Below are 25,199 nucleotides of genomic sequence, written 5' to 3'. Positions count from 1 at the left end.
CCAAAATGATAGTTTTTAGGTGTCAAGTGACCCATTAATTTCATCTGAATTAGGCAGCACAGATACCAAGAATGATACTTTAAATGCAAATGCTTAACTTTTTCACTCCACAAAAGCATGCACAAAAGGAGAGCATGTATGTTATAAACATCTATTCCAGCATTTTCCAAAATGGGGGGCACAAAGCAGTGGGGGAAATATATAAACTATGTGTAGGCCTACACACAAACTTTCACAATTATGTCCGCCAGGAGTATGTAGTGGTGTGATCCCAACATAGCTGTGCTGGGCAAGAGCCCCTGTAGAGATGCCGTTATTTTGCTTATGTACATAAACTATTTGCAAAGCAAAAAACTAGAGATGACAACATAACAAAACTATGTTTCAAACCAGAATACTCATGGCAGGAAAGATTTGGAAAATAACTATTTCCAAATCTTTCCTGCCATGAGTATTCCGGTTTGAAACATAGTTTTGTTATGTTGTCATCTCTAGTTTTTTGCTTTGCAAATAGTTTATGTACATAAGCAAAATAACGGCATAGTTTTGTTATGTTTCAAACAAGTTATAACTGTTTAATAACTAATATTGACATCAGGAGTGCTGAATTACTAATCGCGGTAGAGTAAAAAGAATTGTATGCTTCCAGTAATAATGACATTTGAAAGTACGTTTTGTATAAAGTCAGGTTGAGTCAATAGTTAAACCTGTAACCTGCTTTCTACTGTACAGTGTTATGAACACTCAATCCCTCAAAATCCTTTCCCCCTGAAGTAGTTTCTCAAACATGGAGGGTGGTAAAGGGAGGTCAGAAGACTTCTGTTTAATTGGACAAGTGACTTGAGATTTGCAATTTAAAGATTGTCTACACTCAGTTTTTTCCAACAATTTAAAATCAGCAGAATAAACTAAACTGTCTAATCAGGGCAAACCCTTAGTGTGGACAGTTAAACTGGCATCGGAGTGTTTAATCAGCATAACTTGTTTTGACTGTTAGTTAAACCAATGCAAAAACCAAAAGCTACCCCCACACATTTTTTGCACCAATGTAAGCATATTGGTTTAAAACTGGTAATTATTGGTCCCAAAAAACTGTGCAGACAAATTCTGAATGTAGACCAGTCCCTGGGGCGGAGGGGGTTTGATTATTTAAAGATTTGACTTCTAAAATATCAAAGATAGTTCAGTGTAGCAGTCCAGGTTTTATTTATCAGTCCTGGACAAATGCTCTTCCAGGGTTCCAGTATTTAGAAACTTCAGGAAAGGCTGAAGAGTTGTGGTGAAGAGACCTAAACTTTCATTTAAAAAAAAAATAATAATAAGCAGCAGCCCTTCTCTTTTGAAAAGGTTTTCAAAATGCAAACCAATGCGGCGGGTTTATGTCATGGAAATTTCTTTAAACAAAGAACAAAAACAATAGAAGAGTCCCTCAGCCAGACACAGTTACACTCTTGCCTGTCAAACCTCTTGCATCCTCAGTTGTTAGCCATACATATTAGGACAGGGGTTCTCAAACTGGGGGTTGCGAGGTTATGTGGGGGTTGCAAGTACATACACAAAACAGAGCAACTGCTATCAAAAATCATTTAAAACTAGCGTTTTAGAAAATTACCCGCTTTTCCATTGCAATGTAGTGTATTTACTTCAAAAAGTATTGTAAACATAAATGCAGCAATCGTTGTTCCTAAACTTTTTATATATTTTTTTTTTATATATATATATATATATATATAACCACCACTTTAAGGAAATTGGACTCTGGGGATTAATTGTTCAGCAGCTGAAGAGTTGCATTAAACCGCAGACCAATCAGAACACTGAGATCAGCAAAAAGGGATTTATAATTTAACAGAGACACAGCAGGGACAAACTGAGGGGGGGCTTGTGGGTGCTATAGCCACCCTAAAATTTACCGTAGGTCCTCCCACTCCATAACCACTCCTGCAAAGTTCAAATGTTACACAGAATAAGGATGCCATGGTATGGCACTGCCACCCTTACTTCTGCAATCTGCAGTGCTGCTGGCAGTGGTACTGTCTTCAGAGCTGGGCACCAAGCTAGCAGCCACTGCTCTCCAGCCGCCCAGCTCTAAAGGCAGCACCACTGCCAGCAGCAGCGCAGAAGAGTGGCAATGGGGCACGAAGTCCGCTGTGGAAAAAAAAGTGATATTGACAAATTTTATTCAGCCGCCCCCTCCCAGTATTAAACAGTAATTATTTTTAAAAAATAAAAAAAAAACTTTTCTGCTTATAGCAATTTGATAAAATGTATTTTAGTATTAATTTAAAAGCAGTGAGAAAAAGGTAAATTCATTTTCAGAGTTATAAATGTAGCATTTAAAATAATGTTCAGTATAAAATATGTTTTTAATTTGGGGGGGTGGGGAAATCACACTCAGAAGCTTGCTGTCTGAAAGGGATCACCAATACAAAAAGTTTCAGAGCCACTATACTAGGGGACTGTGGCAAAGAGACATCAGCAGAAAACAACATATATTAGATGGTTAATAAGTAATTGATATCGGTATTTTCCAGAGCAATTTTTCTTCCTCTCTTCCCCCTCCCTCAAAAAAGTTTAAGTACCAAAATAGTTCAACCGGACAAAAGAAAGTTTGATTTGGAAATGCTGCCACAGTGCCTCATGGGAGTTGTAGTTAGGATGCCTTATGTGCCCCATTCTCTTCTACAGGCAGGGCCCTGGTCAGACTACATTTCCTAAGGTGCACCAAGGGCCTCCTCTGTTGGAGACAGGAAACAGTATATCATGGTAGATTTAATTCAGCCAAGGAAACTGACCTATAAAGAATGAGGCACTGTGGCAGCATAAACCTCCAAGGTCCCGCCCCCCCATCCCCCTCCGAAAGCAGACAGACACTTTCCACACAAAAAACACAAATCTCATTTAGTCAAGAACCCAGTTTTCCATCAAAAGTAATTTCAATATAAAAATTTTGACCTGCCCCAATAACTATAGTATCCCAATGATTTGAATTAATAGCTACTTATTTACAATCTAAACCCACAAAAGGTTTATTTACGACTTTGTTTTAATTTTAGTTAAAACGTGGAAGTTGCAAGCTCTTCCACCTATATCAGGTAAACCTATACCTTTTAACTTCAGCAATTGCAAAAGAATAGAATGACATCCAAGGTAATTCAGAGGCTGCCTTCACAGAAGGCATAACTTTACCACCTATGCCAGTGACTGAGTGACTCATGACTTTCATAAGGCCTCTAGCAAAACTGGCAGAGTTATCTTAATAACGGCTGTTTCAAACATTGTAGTCAGCTCTTGAAAAGCAGTCTTCATATGTTTCACAGAGACCCTTAAAACCAGATAAAGCTTGAAATTAGTGCTACAGACTCAGAACATACTATAGTAACACAGAGGTCAAATTCATAATACAAGAGCAAAAGGCATCCAATAAATTAGAAAAAAAAGCATTTCCCCCCACAACATGTGCATAATTTATGGATTGTATGGGAAAGAGGAAGAAGTGAAAAATATTATTAGTTCATGTGGAATGTGACTAACACATGACACGTTCCCCAAATTTAGTTGAACCTTAGTAACTTCGGCCCAAACCAGTGATCCACTTAGTCCAGTATTCTGTTCTACAGTAGCTAGTGATGAGAACTTTCAGAGGAAGATGCAGAACCCTTTCCCTCTCCATAGACTAGATTACTGTACAACAACCTGCAAAATGGGAAATATTCTTCCAAACTGTAAGGTACGGGATGCCCAATTCCTTTCTGACATCATGAAGCACCTGTGCTTGCTGCTGTAATTATGAAAAGTCAGGAGTCAAAATGAATGACCTCTGAGCTCTAGAAGAATTTCTGTAGTCCTAGTCATTTGATAAAGTCTGAACATCAGAGGACAACTATTCTAGTAATTTATAAACTACATGAAAGAATGCTTGATAGGTCTCAATAGCACTCTGTAGGAATTTTTTTTAGTATGAAATGGAGAAAAGCAAGTGTGTACTTTGATAGTCTTTGGACTTCCTGCGTCATGCCACCAAATGTGGGATTAAGTTTTTTAAAGTACATACTAAATTTGTTAATAATAAAGATGGAGAACGAAAGCCACCAGAAGCATAAATGGAGGATGTTACATACATATTTCTTTATGTGGATGGTTATATGCTTGTTGCATGCACTCCAGAGACTCTCTAGTCCACTAATAAATTGTGGGTTTTTTGTTTGGTTTTTTTGGGTTTTTGGGGGGGGGGGGGAAGGGCGGAAGAGATGGGGAGGACAAAAACAAAACAATCACCATACTCCAAGGTGGTAATAGAGAGCACACACTAGACAAAGTGATCTTAACACTTAGGGACTAAAAAGTATGAGCACACTGACACCGATTCCTTTCATGCCATACTTCCCAGCAATTAACAGAACAAAAGAGGGCGCTTGGAATGAGTGAAGAAAAGGTGTTCTATAAAAAGAGGTCTTATCTGGGTTATGCAGCAACAAGTAGTCTAATCAATATAATGCCCTACGAAAGCTGAAAGTTTAAATTGTAAGAATATACTCAGTTCTCCCATTGGGTACTTAATCTAGTCCTTTATGGTGCATAAATAATTATTTCTTAGGCTGTCTCTACACTGGCAGAGCATTTTCGCCGAGAGTTTGGTTGCTGATTAAAAAAAAAAAAAGCACTTAAAGAAAATCTCTGGTGTGTGTTCACATTGTCTTCCACTGGCGGCATAGTATGTTCACACCTGCGGTACTTGCATCAGCAATGAGGGAAGTGTACTGGGAGTAGCTATCCCACATTGCAGCTCTCCCCCTTTTGCTGCTAGGTCTTGTGGGAAGGTGGAGGGGCACCATGGGTCAGGGCTCAATGTGCCATGATGCACTCCTTTCTGTCCCAGCATTCCACGTGCTTCCATCTTCAGTTCATGGCATTTTTCCAATGTCCCTTGTTTTCTGCTTGCCCCACCACAGGAATGGATCCCACACACATTACGAATAGCAGTGGAGTTATTCTTGACATTACCAAGGCAATGGCAGTCACAGTTGCTGGACACTGTGTCCGACATGGAAAGCAGCAACTTTAGATTGCTTTTGGCATTCACCGAGGAGCTGAACACAGTGGAATATCACTTTTGGGCTCGGGTTGGATCATATCATTATGCAGGTCTGGCATGACGAGCAGCAGCTGCAGAACTTTCAGATGTGGAACTTTCCTTGAACTGTGTGCTTAATTTGCCCCAGCCCTGCGGTGCAAGGACACCCAAATGAGAGCTGCCCTCTTGGTGAAGTGTGTGGAAATCGCAGTGTGGAAGCTGGCAATTCCAGACTGCTACCAGTCAGTCGCGAACCAGTTTGGAGTAGTGAAGTTGACTATTGGGGCTATGTTAATGCAAGCACGCAAGGCCATTAAATCGTATCCTACAGCAAAAGATCATGACTTTTGGCAAAATGCATGAAATTGTGGATGGCTTTGCAGCAATGGGATTCCCTAACTGTGGAGGGGCGATGGAATATGCCTGCCAGCAACTACCAGGCACAACTTGAGTGACTTAAATTTTTATAATGTGCCAGTGAAAATGCACCCAACTGTTTCACATCTAAGTCACAAGTTAAGATGGATTACTCGTGGATTTGGCCTTTTCAAAGAGCTGAACAAGGCTATCATAAATCACTAGACATTGTTACAGGTCAGGCATTTCTTTTAAAAACAATATATTTTTGATTGACAAATTGAAAAGAATCATTGTTCAGCCACAAAGAACAATAAGAGAAAGTGCCAAAAAGACAGATTTAAATATCTACTTGCCCTGATTTCCAGTAAACAGGTAGAACTGGCAAAGTTTTTTGGAATGGAGTGTTTAAAATTAGATGTCTAAAACCTTTGACATGCAACTTCTAATCAATTTTGTTAAAGAGCCCTGTATAGCAACAGCACTGACACAAGAAACTGTTGAATGATCTCCTACAACATGAAATTATTTCTTCTTTCAAGATGTACATAAACTGTGCTACTTTGTGCAGCAAATAAGGCCAATAAGTAAGCTTTTCAATGGGGTACTCCAATTTGCTCCAGAAATCAGACAGATTCTGGACTATTTTATATCTCAAGAGGACAACAGAAAACAAAATGCTTATTTAACAAATTAAGTATATTTTAATTGTACAATTTTTTTTTGTTTTTTATAAAACATTAAAGCACTATCCAAGAGATGCTCTGTAATCAACATTTATACTTCAGCTAAGTTTACTTAACTTTGACTAAAAGACATCTATTCTTGTTGATCCTTCACTGCTAAGGACAAGCTACTGTGTCTCTAAGGCAACCTGAAACTAATTTACCCAGTGAGGGCCTCTGGTTTCTGGAGCAGCTTTAAGTCAAAGAAGCATTTTGAACAGGGAACAATAAAATTAGTACAGTGATCACTGTGTTATTTGTTTTGATATTAAATTCAAACCGCTTATTTTGTCCCATTCAATTTTCAATGTACTGAAGATTTTTGTATTGATAACAATACAAATGCAATACAAAATCAATTAAATCAGGCAGTGGGGTTTGATGGTTTTGGCACCTTAAAAGGGAGTTTAGTATTATGAGAGAAACATATTAGCTGTATATTTCTGATATAGTTATCATTATGTAGTAAAAGAGCAGCTATTTGCACCTCTTAGCCACTGTTGCAAACTTCGGAAAACACTGAAAGTGTGAACAGAATACAGACCAATGAAAAGTTTTCTTAGCAACCTTAGTATTTTAAATGAAACTCAGATTCTAAAACATAATGCTGCGAACAAGAGGGTGGTATCTGTAGCAAATTACATGATCATGGTTTTACATTGTGATCAGAACATTCAGGGCCCCAGCTACACCCCCTGCACCAACACAAAGCTACAATATTTTATAACATATTCAAGCCCTGACCTGAAGATTTGTGAAACTGCAACACTATTCTGATTTAATATTTGATTTTAAGCAGTTAAGAGCCAAACCATTTTATAATTAGACTAATAACTTCAGATTTTGTTCAAGTCTGTCTAGAAATGATTGCTAGTCAAACTCTTCAGCGAGTGCTATGTATCACTACCAAAAAAGCTTTTTAAAAGCTTTTCCTGCTTCCATTCTTAAAGCTGAACCTGATTGTCATTAAAGAACAACCTATTTCATGCTTATATTTTGTTATAAAGGATGTTCATTTTTAGGGCTGTCAATCAATTAACTCATGCAATTAACTCAAAAAATTAATCATGATTAATCACAGGTTTAATTGCACTGTTAAACGATAATAGAATACCAACTGAAATTTATTATAAATATATGTTTGGATGTTTTTCTACATCAAATATATTGATTTCAATTACAACTCAGAATACAATGTGTATAGTGCTCACTTTATATTAATTACAAATATTTGCACTCTAAAAGTGAAACTGAATAGTATTTTTCAGTTCGCCTCATACCATAGTGCAATCTCTTCATCATGAAAGTGCAACTACAAATGTATTTTTTTTTTAAACATAACTGCACTCAAAACAAAACAATGTAAAACTTTAGAGCCTACAAGCTTCATGCATACCTACATGCTTCCATGCTGATGACTTGTTAAAAAAAAGTGTTCATTAAATTTGTGACTGAACTCCTTGGGGGAGAATTGTATGTCCCCTGCTCTGTTTTACCCGCATTCCGCCATATATTTCATATTACAGCAGCCACAGATGATGACCCAGCACATGTTGTTCATTTTAAAGACTCTTCCTGCAGATTTAACAAAACGCAAGGGAGGTACCAATGTGAGATTTCTAAATATAGCTACAGCACATCCCAAGGTTTAAGAATCTGAAGTACCTTCCAAAATCTGAGAGGGATAAGAGGTGGACCATGCTGTCGGAAGTCTTAAAAGAGAAAGATTACAGTGCAGAAACTATAGAACCTGAACCACCAAAAATGAAAGTCAACCTTCTGCTGGTGGCATCTGACTCATGATGATGAAAATGAACATGTGTCAGTCCGCACTGCTTTGGATCATTGTCAAGCAGAACCAGTCATCAGCATGGAAGCATGTCTTCTGGAATGGTGGCCAAAGCTTAAAGGGGCACACGAATGTTTAGCATATCTGGCACATAAATACCTTGCAACACTGGCTACAAAAGTGCCAGGTGACATTGTAAATAAGAAGCAGACAGCATTATCTCCTGTAAATATAAACAAACTTGTTTGTTTTGTTTTTGAGTGCAGTTATGCAACCAAAAACCCCTACATTTGTAAACTGCACTTTCACATTAAAGAGATTACAGTACTTGTATGAGGTGAACTGAAAAATACTATTTTTTATCCTTTTTACAGTGCAAATGTTTGTAATAAATATAAAGTGAGCTCTGCACACTTTGCATTCTGTGCTGTAATTGAAATCAATATATTTGAAAATGCAGAAAAAAATCCAAAAATATAACAGAATATCAATTGATGTTTAACAGTGAGATTAATCAGTTTTTTTAATCTTGCGATTAATCAATTAATTTTGTTTGACAGCCCTAATCATTTTAAGTGACTTGCCTTGTCAACATTCTCTTGAAGCATAAGTAAGTAGCCTCTAATCCAGTGGTCTCCAAACTTTTTTAAAAATAAATAAATAAATAAACCACATGCACGAGATTGCTGAGGGTGTAGCAGTGGGTTGGGGTTTGGGAAGGGGTGCTGGCTCTGGACTTGGGTCAAGGGGTTCAAAGTGAGGAAGGGGGATGGCTCCGGGCTGAGCCTGGGGCAGGAGAGTGGGCTGCAGAAGAGGGCTCTGGGCTGAGCTTGGGGCAGGGGTGCTGGCTCTGGGAGGAGGGGGTCAGAACTGGGGCAAAGGGTTCCAGGGTGCAGGAGGGGGCTGGGAGGGGTCTCAGGGTGCGGGCTTCTGCCAAGTGGCTCCCGATTGGCGGCGCAGCAACGCTAAGGCAGGCTTCCTGCCTGCCCCTGCCCCACGCCACTCCTAGAAGGAGCCAATGCACCCCTGTGCCCCCCCTCCCCGGGGGGGGGTGACTCCACATGCTGTCCCTATGCAGGCACCGCCACCAGAGTTCCCATTGGCCACAGTTCGCTGTTACTGGCCAATAGAAGCTGTAGCAGCAGTGCCTGCAGGAAGGAGCAGCATGCAGCAACCCCCCGACTCTCCCCTGGGACCACAGGTTGCTTCCAGGAGCGGCATGAGGCCGGGGCAGGCAGGGAGCCTGCCTTAGCGGCAGTCCCGCTGTACCACCAGCTGGAGACTGCGATCAACTGGGAGAGTCTTCAGGATCGACCAGACAATTGCATTCAACCAGTTCGTGACCTCTGCTCTAATCCATAATGCTGTAATACACTTCTACCCCGATATAATGCAACCCAATATAACACAAATTCGAATATAACGCAGTAAAGCAATGCTCTGGGGGGTGGGGGCTGTGCATTCCGGGGATCAAAGCAAGTTTGATGTAACGCAGTTTCACCTATAACGCAGGAAGATTTTTTGGCTCCCAAGGACAGCGTTATATCAGGGTAGAGGTGTACTTCCATTGTGGGCTCTGATAAGTTCTCTGCCCCCTTTCCTTCTGCTACCCTTCATCCCCTCAAGGGCTTCAGGAACTAATTTTACTGACCTGTTTTCACTGACTTTGTAATGTGAACTAGAGATATAAGAGCATGCAACAGATTTATTCTGTTTAAGATTCTTTGTCTTCAGACACTCGTGTTGCCTTCAGTCTCCATGGATGGAACTTACTGGGCATGAAAATAAGAGTGCGTACTGAATCTCTCAGAAACACACAGCAGAAGGTAATAGGAGTTGCAGCGTAACAGACTGACATGCGTAATAGACTGACATACTTCAAGTACCTGACTAGACTTTCTCCAAACCAAGGGAGGGGAAATGGACACCTAAAATGAAGGGTAAAGGTGCTAGCTGTATGAACCCAGGTCTCTCCTGGTTAGTGAATAGTGCATTAAATTTATCAAAATCACACTGTTTTCCCATGGTAACTGAAAAAAGTTCTCTTTTTAAAAATGTCCATTCAGAAGATTGAATTCTTCAGTCTGCAGCACTCATATGTTCTCTAGAGAAATTCTTAAAATCAAATATTGGAACACATTAAGTCATTCACCAAACATTAGGTATTCTACAATAAATAAGCACTTACTTCATTTCCATGTTTCTGCAGAAATTCTATTTCCTGTTGCGTGAATGTGGTCATGGAGATAGATTTAACCCTGTGGGGTGGATTTAAACCTCGCCTAAAGAAGTAAAACAAATGTTTGTCAGTATTCTGAAAAATCAAAATGTAATACCACTTCTATATTTCCAATAAGCTACAAAAAAAACTTAAATTAAAATATGGTTTTAAGAGCTGGCCTTGGGAAGATATGCAGTGAAGCTACAACCAACCAATCTAATGAACCCTGAATGGTACTGTGTATTAAATATTAAACTGATAAGAGCAGATATAACTTAGATAATATTTTTACCTCAAAGGTCCCAGAGACACAGACAAGGTTTTCATCTGGAGGCCAAAAGACCAAAAACATCAAGACACTTGATCACGGTCTTGGATAGGCCAAGCGACTTACACTTGATCTTACTACACACAAACTACACTAAAGGAATGTTGAGCCTGCAAAGTTAATACCCAAAAGTTTGCTTGTACAACCTTAATTTTGCCTCTTTGTTAATTATGATAGGTTTTTGTTACACAGCTTTTTTCTTACAGTCCAAGTCTCCCTCCTTCAGCGCTTCATTCAATCTCAGTGAGTTGTCCCCATCCTCTTTCCCCTCCAACCTGGCTTCTACTCCCAGTCCTTGCCCAGTCAGTCCCAGTTCTCCCCCCTCCTTGACAGATCTTGCTCTTTTGTCAGAACTTTGACCTCTCCCCAACCCTACCACTAGTCCTCAGTCCCAGTCATTTTGCCTAGTTAATTTCAGTTTCTATTCCCATCTGACAGTCTCCCCGTCCACCCGGCCTTTGCTCCGATTTAGTCCACCCTCCATCCCTATGTCTGGCCTTATCCCCTCTGCATTCAAATCCAGGCAGCTTCTTCCTTCACACTGCCTGTGCACCAGTGGGGGGAAATATGAGATCACAAGAGAGGAACCCTACTTTCAATTCCAGTGCTCAGATGAAGATCCAACACAGCTACAATGGAAAGTCTCATTTAGCCCCAAACGAGAACATGCTCAGTGCCAACAGAATCTTCTGAGAATTTAGCTGCTAAAATTAATCTACATTGAGCATGTGTAAACCACAATTTTTCAAAGGCTTATAATTTGGCCAAATTTGAGCAGATTTTCAATAAAACAGCAAACAGCACATTCCTGACAAAGGCTACACCCCTGTCCCACCAATTTTCAAGTCCTTGCACGAAGCATGGGTGCACTAGAGCCGCTGAAAGATACCATCACCAGAAATTTTTAACATAAAATTACACTTTCCCCCTAACTTTGTTCTCCAAAATGGCTGAAATTTCAGAAAGATCAGCCTTAGACAGTCACCAGACATGGAAAATTCCAGCCCAAACAGTTAAACGCTGCCATAGTTACAAAAAATTGAAAACAGGATCTTATAATGGGAAGCGTCAGGCAACCTTAGTAACAGACGTGCTACAAACCCTGCCAGTAATATTACAGAGATCATGTTTTTAAACAGTTATGGTTTTGCAAATAGGGAACAATCATTTCAACTGGAGCCGTCTAATGTAATGTATACATTGGATATGCAAGTGTTAAAATGCCTTTTGCTTTAGTTACGTTGCACTCTTGCATACTATGCAATAATTTATGCTAATACAGAGACCGATCTAGAAATGTTGTTGCACAACAACAGTTCAGTGTGAAGCTCTGAATAAGGTTTTGGTTTCTAGGGTAGCTGATCACCTGAAACAAGGTTTTGTCAACATTAGTCTAGTGTTTTTTCTGTTGGAGTTCCAGCTGCAAAAGGATGCCAGCCCCACTGCGGAAGTGATTCAGAGGTAAGGAGCGTAATACTACCTTCTAAGTACACTTTGAGTGGCTACTCCTAGGAGCTTCTGGCCCCTTTTGTTCAACTTTATTAACTATGCAACAGTCTTGAAGGACCTGACCCAAGATATGAGATGTTAATCCAGCTTGAGGGATAAATTCTGTTTTGCCTGAAGGAGTCATTAGATTTATTTGGGGGGGGGGGGTGCAGGCGGAGAGGTTTTGGGTGGAATGGAAGTTACTCAGGGGTTTTGGTTTTTTATTATATAATGTGCTTGTAGTCATTCCCATTTTGGGGATAGAAGGGGAAAAAATAAATAGAACATTTAACACATTAGCCAAGATGTAGATATGTCAGTATTATTAGTTTGGTATAAAAAGGGAGATGCTTGCAAAAAATCCTAAGAATTTACCAGTGTGGGGCAATTTCTACTAATACAGGTTAGCTAATAGAGCATTGTTATTATTTGGTTTTGGTATTTAAACCTGGTGTTCACAAAGCCTGGCACAGGCTCCTTTTAAACATGTTTAAAAAAAAAAAAAAATCAAGTAACCCAAGTTAAGTATTAGACGGTAAACTCAATAATAGTTCCCCTTATAAAGAAAAATCTTATTTCCTTTTGACCACACTGGAAAAGATGATTGATAAAAAGCAAACAATTCAGTGGATGAGAAAATCAAATATTCCAAAAGAATTCTTTTCCTGTTAGACCTCTCTCCTGTAAGGATGAGATTTCACTTACTTTAGCAATTTGGGGTTGAAATACCTAATTTATTAAGGAGCCTAACTACGGATTTGGGAGGCATCCACATTTCAAAATGCCTGCTGGTTTTATTTTGCTGTAAAACATCAATGTGAATCTTACCAAGAGAATAAACAATTTACAGTTTAATTCCATACCCAATTACATCAAACTCAAAATATATCTACAGTGTTAAGGGAGTTTCTCCACTCTGAGAACTAATCCTAATTGTGTTGAAGTGAAATATTCACAGCTCCCTGGAATGATCATTGCATCTCACATTTTGGCTGCACAGGCCCCAAATTAAGTTCAGATGATATTAGGGATTAGAGGATCAATTTTCAACTAGCAATTAAAATGTGTGTTGTCATAAAGTGAATAGCTTCCCCAACATACCAAACCAGCGGTTCTGAAGCTGTGGGTTGTGGCTCAGGTTACAGCCCCCCTGCGTGGGGCTGAAGCTCTTGGGCTTTGGTTTTGAAGCCCACACACACACACACACACACACACACCCCTACCTCTCCTGGGGCAGTGGGGCTTGGGTGGGCTCAGGCTTGGGTCCCTCCTCCTGGGGTTGTGTAGTAATTTTTTTTTGTCAATGAAGTTTGAGAACCCCTGTACTAAACCATTCTCATGTGCTTCATCAAGTTTCAGAAGTATGATATACTCAGTTGTTTCAAGAAAGTGATCTGGCAGTCTTTACAAAACAATTGAAGTTATCAGAAAACATGTTAAGTTTTTTTTAAAAGAGGTGAAGGTGGAGGGATGCAGGACATTTTATACCCTAAAATAGCCCCCAGTTACAGATCTCTAGTTTCACAAAACACACCTACACATACCCCACTCACTTTACTTTCTAGTTGGAAATAATTCAATTTGGTATCTGGGAAAGCAGAGGGGATAAATATTGCTCTATCTTTGTACACTATTTGCTGAGACGATCAATCTGGGGGAATGCAATTGTACACTCAAGCCATTCAAAATGTTTGCGGTCCAGCTGACATGGGCAAGAACGAATCTTGGGCTTGCATGTCTGGGCACACATTACAACAGGAAAAAGCAGGAAATGTGTTCAAAGTGTACACATTTAGCTATAGACCTGCAGAGAGCTTGAGTCACTTCAGCTCTATTCATGTGCAAATACCATATTAACACAGCAAACTCATCTACTTCTGTGATTACTCTAGCATTTCTGCCCTTCGTTTTGGTTACCATTGCTACAAGAATCTCCTGCAGTCCATAAAAACCAAGACTGGTCCAAAGATAACTGGTCAATAATTAGTCAAAATATCATCAAAAACAGACAAATATTTTAAGCACAAATTAGAACAGTAACAAAAAAAGAGTAAGAGTTGGTGGTCTCCAATAAGCCAAGCCTTAGACACTTTTGCTTAATTACAAAAACAATTTACTGAACTGTGTCATTTTAACTAGAACAATGAAATGAAGTTTAGAAAATTAAAGAATAATTATTTTTACAGGTTAGCATTTAAATGTGAATGGACTTCAAGACTGAACAGTTACAAAAGAAAAATTAAACACACAGCAACTATGCAAGAAAACAATCATTTTTAAATGCACTTATGCTATGTAGAGGCCAACTCTACAAGCATCTTGCTTTTTGCTTTTCTTCTTTACCAGCTTCAATTGCTTCATCTACATCTGTTTTGTCATCAAATTTATCAGCATTCCCTTCTTCCTCCTCATCTGGTAATTACTGAGTCATCTTTTCAGATGTCATTTTTTCCTGTAATCTTAAATTGTGATTCACAGTCACCAGCTTCACAGCAGTAAAGGTCTTCAGTCTATTTCTGGTTTTTGAATGGACAGTTCCTCAAACTGACCAAATTTCATTCTACACACGCAGCAGAACACGGACGTGTTAAAAAAATTCTGAAATCATAGCCAGAGTGCAAGGAGGACACCCCTTTCCGTCACAATGAAGGAGCAAGGTGTTTTGATTTAACTGTTGGGACTGCACTCCACATTGCTTTGCAACTGAACGGGCCGCTTCTTGCTTTATAAATTTGCTACTTCCATCAGAACTGTTTGTTCGTTCATTTGGATATCCTTTAAACATTTCAAACAGCTATTAAGAGGTCACAAGCTGAATTACATTAGTCTTCAGAAAGGGCTTGCCCTAGAAGCATAGATCAAGAGGGTAGGCAGCATTATGTGCAGGAATGATCACTTGATTTTTCAATGATATTACTTTGTCTATAATCTTTTTCCTCTTAGATTTTGTAAATGGACTGTTCTTTTCACAGTGCACTACACAAATATGTTTCTTAATATTCAGGAACCTGTTCTTGGCTTCAGACAATGTAGAACTATCATTTTCCATATTCTGAAAGGATTGAGCTACAGTTCAAGCAATGAGATGAAGGGTGATATGACCCCACCACTTCTTCAACAGAGGGCTGATTGAAGAGTATTCTTGCATATCTGAAGTTCTTTGAGACATTTAACAGAAGATACCCATCAAGCACAACAAGGTTTACTCAGGATGGGTAAAACTGAATGTGTTACTAAAATTAAACAAATACCATTTTTCAGTGTTTCTGAAAAATGTCACAATGCTTTTCACTTTTGTCAAGTCACAGAGAGCTGTCAGATCTTCAACATCACCAATGAAAAGCCACATTGTAAGGACAGCACATCCGTCATACAGGTTTGGATACTCATTTATCAACAAAGCCCAAGCAGCTTTCATATTAGCCATATTGTCAGCCAACTGAAATAACCTGGGAACCAATTCATTGATTATATTTTTCAACTGGTCACCAATTCATTGGGCTAAGTGCTAATCCCCAGTTGTGCATCAGAATAACTCCACAACTAGTGTTTTACTTATCATGAAGTTGATGGTACCCTCATTGTGAATACTGCTACATCCATCAGACACCAGAGACAGCTTGAGCAATATGAACATCAATCCTCTCTTTCACATGATCTGCTTTGGCATTCGGAAGAGCTCCTGTAAGCCATTTCCTACTGGGTACTTTATAAACTGGATGCAATTTACAAAAATTTCTAGCTTAAAAGATTTTTAACTATATGAAATGGAGTATTGCTGGCATAAATACCTCTAGCAAATATATGGTCAAGTTGGTTCTTCTGGTAAAAGGATAGTCTCTCTGAAAAAAAAAAAAACTCAATTCCAACTTGATGACGATCAGAAGACTTCCCAGGAGGAAGAGTTTTCAATGCTGAAACTTATTAGAAGATGAAGAAATAGAACTAGCGTCACTTTCATTGTCACCCATATTACTGTCTTCAGCAAAAGACTCCATGCTTTGTGATGCTGCCAAAGATGAAGCAGAAGGAGAATGCAGAGAAGGAAAAAAATTTCTGCAAAACAGTTTTCCCTTTTTTACTGTTTGACTGCAATAAATCTTTGCCAGTAGTTGGATACATCACAAGAATTCATATTTCTCCATTCTATCTACATGTAACATACACAGAACAGAACCTGCATTCAGCTTTAACAGTTTTTCCATGTTCATGTCTAGTAAAAAAAGTTTGCAAAAAGATCATTTATATGGCTTTCCCCAAATCTGCATAATTTATTATGTCTCTGTTATTAATGTTTCACTACTTCTGGAATGCTCTCTCGATCTCTGAATTTCAATCAGCCAATAGCAATTCAGTTCTATTTCTAGTTGCTACTGTTCCAGAAGATTCCATCCATCAAAATATTTTTTGATATGCTGCCTGTCTGCCTGCCCATAGGACCAAACAAACAGTTAACAGACTGGCTTGCCAACCCTCCTTGGTCATATTTCCTCACCAATATGCAGTCTTAGCCCTTGTCACACAAAAAGTAAGAACCTACTTACTTGCATGCCAAATAAAAGTAAGTATGAGGCACATGCCACAGCACCTTATTTTCCAAGCTTTCCCACTTTTTACATCACTCCCTTGTTTTTCACAAGGGTCTTCTCCTTCAACCCTGCTGTCCTTTAACTGTGATCACATCTGTTTCTGCACAGAAGCATCAGCATGGTCTTAATTAAAGAAGGAAGATTATTCAATGGGAGTTTAGTTAATGCTAATTTCATTCTCCATAGTTCTATTCACTATAGCAGTGTTGGTCTTGTGTAAAAAGTAATCTACAGCATCAGAAGCAACATATATTACAAATTATACATAAGGTCAGAACTCAGTAAACAGTTCCATTTTTATATAATGGTAGCTAAAGATTCCATGGGTACTTTAAAGAGCACTATTGTACCTAGTACTCCCTTCAGTAAGGCTATGCCTATACTACAGCGCTTCTGTGGAAGACTCTTTAAGCCAACAGTAGAGAGCTCTCCCATCATCTTAATAACTATTGCCTCTGCAAGAGGTGGTAGCTATGTCGGCAAGAGAAGCTCTCCCTGACATAGCGCTATCCACACCGGCACTTCAGTCAGTATAATTCACGTCACTCAGGGGTGTGGATTATTCACACCTCTGAGAAAAACAAGTTATACCAAAGTAATATGTAGTGTAGACATAGCCTAAGATAGTTTTTGGAAACTACTGATAGGATATGACTTAAATATACACCCAGAGATTCCTCACCAGTGTATATAACTCTGTTTGGAAAAGACTGACAGACATCTCATATAAAAAGTGCTAAATAAAAGCACATTCTATATTAAACATGGCATTATACAAAATGTGTTAAATGGATGATTTAAACAAATATAAAACAAGTTTTAAACTGAGAATGCATCTTAGAATTAAAGTTAATAAAAAAGCATGTTAAATACAAAGCAGCATTTAAACACTCAGTACTTGCATTACCCTCATTTATAAATGCATCCAATTACCAGATTTCAATACTGTTTCCACCTGATCATAATATTTTTGCATATCTTTAGGGCCTCTCTCCTCCATCTGAGCTAGTGATTTTTAAAGGAGCACTCTCAATCACAGCACCGTTGAAAGGAAATTTTACACACAGAACTGCAACTAAACAAAACTGTTGCAAATGCTGATGACAGTAGTCCATAATTTACTCCCGAGGGAATTCTGTGCCAAAAAAATAAGAATTCTGCACACAATATATTAAAATTCTGCAAATTTTATTTATCAATAAATAAATGTGTAGGCTCTGGTGTGGCAGTGGGGAGCACAGGCCACTGGCTGCATGGAGGTGGGAGTTCACCCTGCAGCACCCTGCCCTCCGGGACAGGGACTTGGCAGTGAGGCTGCATCCAACCTTGACATAGCACAAGAGCCGGTCCTGCCCCAGATTCCAGGTGCACTAGGTGTGAGCAGGCAGGCTCAACCCAGGAGAATCCAAGTGTGGAGGGACTTGGGGGGTGGGGAGGAAGGGAAATCCAGGCGTGGGGTAAGAGGGTTCTGTGTGTGGCAATCTTGGTGTGAGTGGCTCAGTGGGGGATGTGGATACATAGGGTCTCACCGGGGGGTTCTGGGTGCAGGAGTAATGGGACCCTGCAGGGGGGTCCAGGTGAAGGTGGTTGGGTCTCAGTGGGAGGGGAGGGGATCTGGGCATGAGGAGTTAAGCGGGAGGGGGAGGGTGGGGGGAAAAAGGTCCCAGGTGTAGCTGGCTGAGATTCAGTGGGGTGGGGGTTTGGATGCAGGAGGCTCATCAGCGTCGGGGGGGGGAGGTTGAGTGGGCCTGCTTACCGGGGGGAGCCCCAGCTGCAGCAGAGGGGAATGCAACATGCCACACTTCCACTCCCCTCCACCCAGATTTCCTTGTCCCCTTCTCTTCTGCATCCCCTCCCCCTTTCTCTCTCAATTGTTCCCTGCCCCATCTCTCTCCAACATCCCTCCTCCTTCCTTCCCCAAATGCCTCTTCCCCTCCCCACCACGGGCACTCACTGTTGTACATACAGAGAGGTAACCCAACTGGCACTAGGACCCAGGAAGCAGCATCCTGCTGCAGAGCCCAGCTGCAAGCTCCAACAGCTGGGCAGCTCTGTGCTTGCAGGAATGGGGGGGCCTCAGTGGCATGTGACCCTGTGTGCCTCCTCCAATCTCTCCTCAGTGGGGGGGCAGTGCCCCCCCACTACACTCTGGGTTTCCCCAGCCTTCCCTTCCTCTCCCTCTACCTTGCATGCAGCTTCCCTTTGCTTCCATGTCACTTTCTGCAGGAAGCAAAGAAATCTGTGGGGGGTAGGGGAAACGTTTTCTGGGTGCACTCAGAATTTCCCAAGGAGTAATAATTAGAAGATTATTACCACAAGATAAATGGATTATAATATGTAATGTTGTATAATAATGTTTGTACTTTTTTTTAAAAAGGTCATCTTACATTTTTCTAGTCAACTCCTATTATTCAGAACATGTATTTCAGAAAACGTGTGTTTAACATGCTTGCAAGAGAGACAGAATGGAGGAATAAATTTTCACTGTTCACGTCCAATGTAGACTCACAGGATGGCATATGTTTGTGTTTTAAACATATCTGTACTTTGAGATTCTGTAGTGCAATCACCACTCCTTGTTTTTACCTCTACCAAGAAGCAGGGATGGAAGTGACTAGCTAGAATAGCATATTTTAAACTATATGAATAATCTGACGCCAGCATCTCCTGTGTGCAATCTGTATTCTCACATTCACAGCAGATATTTTCCAGATCCCTATAAGCCATGGCCTGTCATTAATTGTCATTTAAAAGCTATTTTATTCCATGCTGCTTGCAACAAAGAATCACTGATATGTCTTACATGAAGAACCTCTACATGCATTGCAGACATGATTATTTTTGGCTTATTGCAATGATTGTAGTGTAGACTGTAGATCCCTTTTATACCAAGAAAACGATCATTCGTGTTTTTCTTCTAGTGGGAAGTCACTTTCATGAATGCAGCAAGTGGCGTAATTTGACAAAATGCTATACCACCGTTTCCCAAATGGTTGGTTCCGATCCACCAGTGGGACACGGGTAAGGTCTAAGTGGGTCACGCATGCCTCAGAAGTACTCCTCCCCCCCACGCTCTCACTTCCCCAGGACAGCAAGGAATGGCATGTGGAGCAGTATCTGGGCAGCAGTGTGGAGGAAGCACCTCCGGGATACAAGCAGGATGTGGCAAGCTGCTGACTGTCCACTCACTGGCTCCAGATGCGTACTCCACACTGCTGCTGCCACCCTAGATCCTGCTCATTTTACCAGCAGCCTGGTAGCGATCACAGCCACCTAGGGCTGCAGGAGAGGGCAGGGCTGAGAAGAGTCAAGCAGGAGGCCTGGGCTGAGAAGGGGGGGGCAAGGGTAATGGGGTCCCCAAAGACAAAATGGTGGTTGATAGGTAGCCTTAGTACAACTTTTGAGAACCACTATACTATAGCCTTGTGTTTAATTTAAGAGCACTGAACAGACATACATTACCCACATTATGAAAACTTCATAATATAAAATTTATAGTGCTGATGTAACTAGCATATTATTGAAGTTCTTTACAGCAGTTACAGTAAGAAATTCAGTTAGGCTGTCAGAGATTAAATATTGAAAATACAGATCTCTAGAGCCAGCTTTTGTGCATCTTTTTGTAGTTGCCCTTGTAAGCACATTTTGTTCCAAGATCAGAATGCTCAATCTAAAAAGAGACCAGTAGCCCAAGCTCAAAGAAAACCATGGTTTTCCTCCTTTGCAAATAGCACATCTGATGTGGCATAAGAGGAATAGGCCCATATCCTTACTCCCAGTGAAGCAAAACAATCAGACATCCTGCCTGAGGGTCAAATACCCATCCATAAAGGGAAGGTCACCACATAGCTTCAGGAACCCTCTTGCACTACCAAAGGCTAAATACACTGTCTCAGCAACCCTCCCAGCACCTTCTCCCCTGTAAGACAAGGGGATTTTGACCATAACCTCTAATCCCCAACACGACACAGCACTGTGCCACCACAAGCAGGATGCTCTATTGCATCACAGTTACTATTAATAGCATTTTTTAAAGTCTTATTCTTATGAATATGGATATAAGACATTTGGTTGTCAAACTTAATGTGTTATTAGTCTAACAGGTCTTATTAGTTGGGGATATTTGTTGTAGTAGTTGGATATTTTTAAAGGGGGTTGCTGTAAAGGTGCTGATGGAACGTAGGCATCCCTAAGAGATGGATAAGGATGTGGTAAAGTGACGGTGGTCTGTGCCTGCAAGTGGAGAAGTAGAAGGAAATGTACCATTAGGAGACCACTTTATTTTGTGGTTGTAAGTCAAAAATGTTTTGAGCTTAACAACCCTAATGCAAAACATGGCTGTGAAAAAAAATTCTAAGGTGTCTGTTTAGTATTTATGCATTAATGTCACACCCTGTAGTGAGGCGGTGGGACTCCCCTCCACCCCGGAGAGGAACAAGCCCATCTGGAGACTGGAGTGGGCGGAGCTAGGGAGCCCGCCCATCAGAGGGTCAGGCGGTGACCCGCAAGTATAAAGACTTGCCCTCAGAGCTCACTAGGGAGCCCGCCAGCCACTGCACAGGCCAGATGTCTCCAGCCTAGCCCACGACTGGGAAACCCCCGCGGCCCAAGGTGCACACCAGGACTGGCCTGACTTGCTCTGCGCTCACTACCCGGAGGAGGTGCCGGACCTGCCGCTTGCCCACTACCCCGAGGAACCCATGGTGCTGGACCCCCCAGAGGACACCACCCTGACCCAGGTACTAACCAAGGAGAAGTCTGGAAGTAGCCCGGGGGCAGCTGACCCTAGTCTGGCTGCAGCACTACCAGAGCCCATGTCAGTGTGTTGCGGCCAGGATCCCCACTGACTCAGCAGCAGGTCTTCTGCTGCTGCTAGGGCCCCAGGCTGGGACGCAGTGGAGTGGGAGGGCCTGCGTCCCCGTCTCCCCCTCTCCCAGGCCTTGGACCTACTGTTGTTGCTCAGCTCTACTTAGGGGCGTGAGCACCTGACTCACTGTTGCCCCGCCCTGACCCAGGGCCTGGGTTTATTTCTGTTGTACTGTGGTTGCTTAGCCCTGGCCTGAGGGCCTGACGCATCGTTGCCCCGCCCTGACCCAGGACCTGGGCTTATGGTGCTTATTCCAGTTACCGCAAGGACCACCAGGAAAGGACTAATCCCCGCAGCCGGACTAATTCCCCAAACCTTAGCAGTGTGCAGTGAGTCGGTGTGGCTCCCCTCCGCCCCAGAGAAGGTTGAGCCGCGGCCAGCACTTCTACACACCCACATACAGATTCATAGAATCCTCCTCTCTCCCAGATTCTACCAAGAATTTAAATGTCTAATAGTAAGAAAGTGATTGCCAGAGACAAATTTTAGCTAGAAATCAATTTCAGACCCTTCCTATTAAAAATGCATGAAAAGAAGAAAAAATACAAAGGAAATTCAATGGGCATAAAAGCTATTATGTGAACACTGCCACTGAAAGGCCATTTATGAGAGAGCAAAGTAAGAATATTTACCTCATTCTGAGCCCACTTCAGACAACTACGGACTTTGAAATTAAAGGCGCCACAACACAGTGCCAAGACAGTCTAAAGCATGTGTGCAAGCATCCTCACATAGCTATAAAATTTAGGTGTACTGGTAGGGCTATGCCAATACTACACTTTAAGCAACTCAAAGGGTTAAATATGCTAATTTTGTCTTTTAAGAAGGCCAACACAAAGGAGGACAGAATTATTACTGATTTAACTGAGCAAATCATGTTAAAATCTTTCATATCCTTGGTAATCTGTATTTGTCATTTCTTGCACTGTACAGTAACAGCTAAAGTAGATTGTCCAGTGGTTAGGGCACTAGCCTAGGATGTTAGTTTGAGTCTCCGATCTGCCAGTCTTCCTGTGTGACCTTGGACAAGTCATTTAGGGCACTGTCTTCACTATCCACTGGATTGGCGGGCAGCAATCGATCCAGCGGGGACCGATTTATCACGTCTAGTGTAGACACAATAAATCAACCCCCGAGCGCTCTCCCATCGACTCCTGTACTCCAGCTCGGCAAGAGGCACAGGCAGAGTTGACAGGGGAGCAGCAGCAGTCGACTCACCGTGGTGAAGACACCACAGTAAGTCAATTTAAGCACGTCGTTATTCACGTAGCTGAAGTTGCGTAACTTAGATCGATCCCCCTTCCTCCGCCCCCCCACCAGTGTAGACCAGGCCTTAGGGGACTGAGACATAGGGAGGCTATCTATAAAAAATGGGGATAACGGTACTTCCCTGCCTCCCAGGTGAGGTAGGTGAGTCATTCAGGTACTATGGTAAAGGGGGCCATACAGATACCTAAGGTAGATGCTACCCTGAGCAATGGTGTAATTTTTTCAACTGTAACAAGATAGAATATTTAAATCAAAAGTACAATAAAAGCTTTAATTGCCGTGTTGGAAGAAGGGGGGTGCCAGTATATTAAAAGCGCCGGTTAACTCAGAGGTAGGGGTTTGGAGTGGGGGGGGGGGGAGAGGCTGCGGGGCACACTCTGGGAGGGGGCTCTGTGTGTTGGATGCGGCGGCCCCCCCACCTCCGGCATCTCCCCGCAAGCAGCAACCTGTCCCTGCTGCTCCTAGTGGAGGCACGGTCAGGTGGCTCGGCTCTGCAAGCAGACACGCTGTCTCCGTCTGCAGGTACCGCCCCCGACAGCTCTCATTGGCTGCGGTTCTCAAGGGCAGCATTCCTGCAGAGCCACCTGGCCACGCCTCTGCCAGCAACAGCAGGGACAGGGAGCTGCCTTTGGGGTGCTTAGAATCATAGATTATCAGGGTTGGAAGGGACCTCAGGACATCATCTAGTCCAACCCCCTGCTCAAGCAGGACCAAACCCCAGACAGATTTTTACCCCAGTTCCCCAAATGGCCCCCTCAAGGATTGAACTCACAACCCTGGGTTTAGCAGGCCAATGCTCAAACCACTGAGCTATTCCTCCCAGATGGTGATTCAGAGCTGGCAAGAAACAACAGAGAGCAGATCTGAGACACAGGATTTCTTCCCAAACCTCACAGCCACCGGAGGTGTCAGAATCATGCCCACATAGAATACCACTTACCACCGAGGATGCTGGCCAAATTTAGCTCTGTGCTCCATCCATGAGAGTGATAGGGCCCTCCCAACCAAATGTACCCATGGACATCACTTCCAGATCTGGCACCCCAAGTCCCTCAGACACCCCAACCACCTGCCCCAAGCTTCCTCCCAGAGCATGCCCCGCAGCCTCTCCCATGCCCCAGCCCTCTGCCAGCCCCGCACCAACTGCACTATAAACCGGACTTTCAGTGCAGATCAGAAATCCCGGTTTATAGAGCTTGATGGTTGGTGAAGTGCCACATAAGAGCTTTTACTGTAAGATAATATAAAAGACCAGTGAGAGACAGTGAGTAGAAAGGGTTTATTAATGTGTCACTGTCATCCAAAAGTGACACAAGTGAGCCAGTTCAGATGTAACATATTGCAGTTCCATTGCTGTATGTTTCCAACAATGAGAGGGCCAAAAGCAGAGCTAGGGTTAACTGTACTATTTCAAGTTCTACTAGCCTATGGAATCCACCAGTTTCCACATATTAAAGTGAGCTTTAGCTCACGAAAGCTCATGCTACAATAAATTTGTTAGTCTTTAAGGTGCCACAAGTACTCCTGTTTTTTTTGTTAGATTTAAGTTTGTCTTAAGTTTAGGAGGAGTCTATTACAGACCACTAAATCAGACTACAGAACCACACAACTGTTATATCTATAATAGACAGAAAGTAAAGTCTCATATTGTCAATATTAAAACATCCTTCTGAGTTTCTGAAAATTATAGACCATTTTGTAATACAAGTAGTATACCTGAGGTAGGATAATTCTATTTAGATCTCATTTGAGAGATAAATTAATCTTATAAATGAATGCAAGACTAGGGGTTTCCTTGGTTCAACTGAGCATGAATCCCAATTAAAATTTAAAAAAATGTAGGACTAGAAGGGAACTCAATAGGTCATTAGCACTGAGGCTAGTCTAGGTAATACTTAAACGCCTGTCAGCAAAGGACTGTCTAACCCTGCAATAATGGAGATTTCATAATCTCCCTAGGTCAGTGGTTCTCAAACTTTTTTTCTCCACGGACCACTTGAAAATTGCTGAGGGTCTCAGTGGACCACTTAATGATCTTTCCAAATGTTGTTTGTACCGTTAGCTAACTATTGTATAGCGCTTTTATCCAAAGCACTTTATAAAAAAAAAAAAACCTTAACACTTTTTTTTGTTCTACCAAAAAAAAAAAGCACACAACTCATATTTTAATATCAGTAGTATTACCCTCTCTCCCCCGCTGCGGCAGTCCCCGAGCTGGGGCTGGGAAGGAGAGCTGTCTCTCCCCGGCGGCGGGAAAAGTCGCCTCTTTCTCTGGCCACTGCAGCCAAATTCTTCCCACCCACCCCGCCTTTCTCACCCAACAGCCCCCCTCCCACCTATTCGCCCCTCTTCCCCCCCCCAGGCCACCACCTCACCTTACATGTGTCTTCTCCAGAGTCCAGGCACCTAATTAGCAGACTCATCCTTGCGCTGCTCCACTAATTAGGTGGGTGGCCCTTCCTTCTCTTGTGTGTGACCGCTCAGGCGCACAT

General features: G+C 41.8%; 1 protein-coding gene across 8 annotated transcripts in view; it reads right to left on the bottom strand.

Annotated features, from left to right (window-relative positions):
- AGFG1 (ArfGAP with FG repeats 1) overlaps nucleotides 1-25,199 on the bottom strand; it is a 73,585-nt gene that overhangs the window by 32,840 nt on the left and 15,546 nt on the right. For all 8 annotated transcript variants that reach the window (XM_045031465.1, XM_045031464.1, XM_045031461.1 and 5 more), the window contains exon 2: nucleotides 10,134-10,227. In XM_045031465.1, coding sequence (XP_044887400.1) covers nucleotides 10,134-10,227 — 94 coding nt within the window. The remainder of the gene's footprint in view (nucleotides 1-10,133; nucleotides 10,228-25,199) is intronic.

This window comes from Mauremys mutica, chromosome 9, assembly GCF_020497125.1.
Source record: "Mauremys mutica isolate MM-2020 ecotype Southern chromosome 9, ASM2049712v1, whole genome shotgun sequence".
NCBI classification, from domain to species: Eukaryota; Metazoa; Chordata; order Testudines; family Geoemydidae; genus Mauremys; species Mauremys mutica.
Note: the sequence above shows the minus strand (reverse complement) of the source record. Positions and strands in the feature narration are given on the sequence as shown.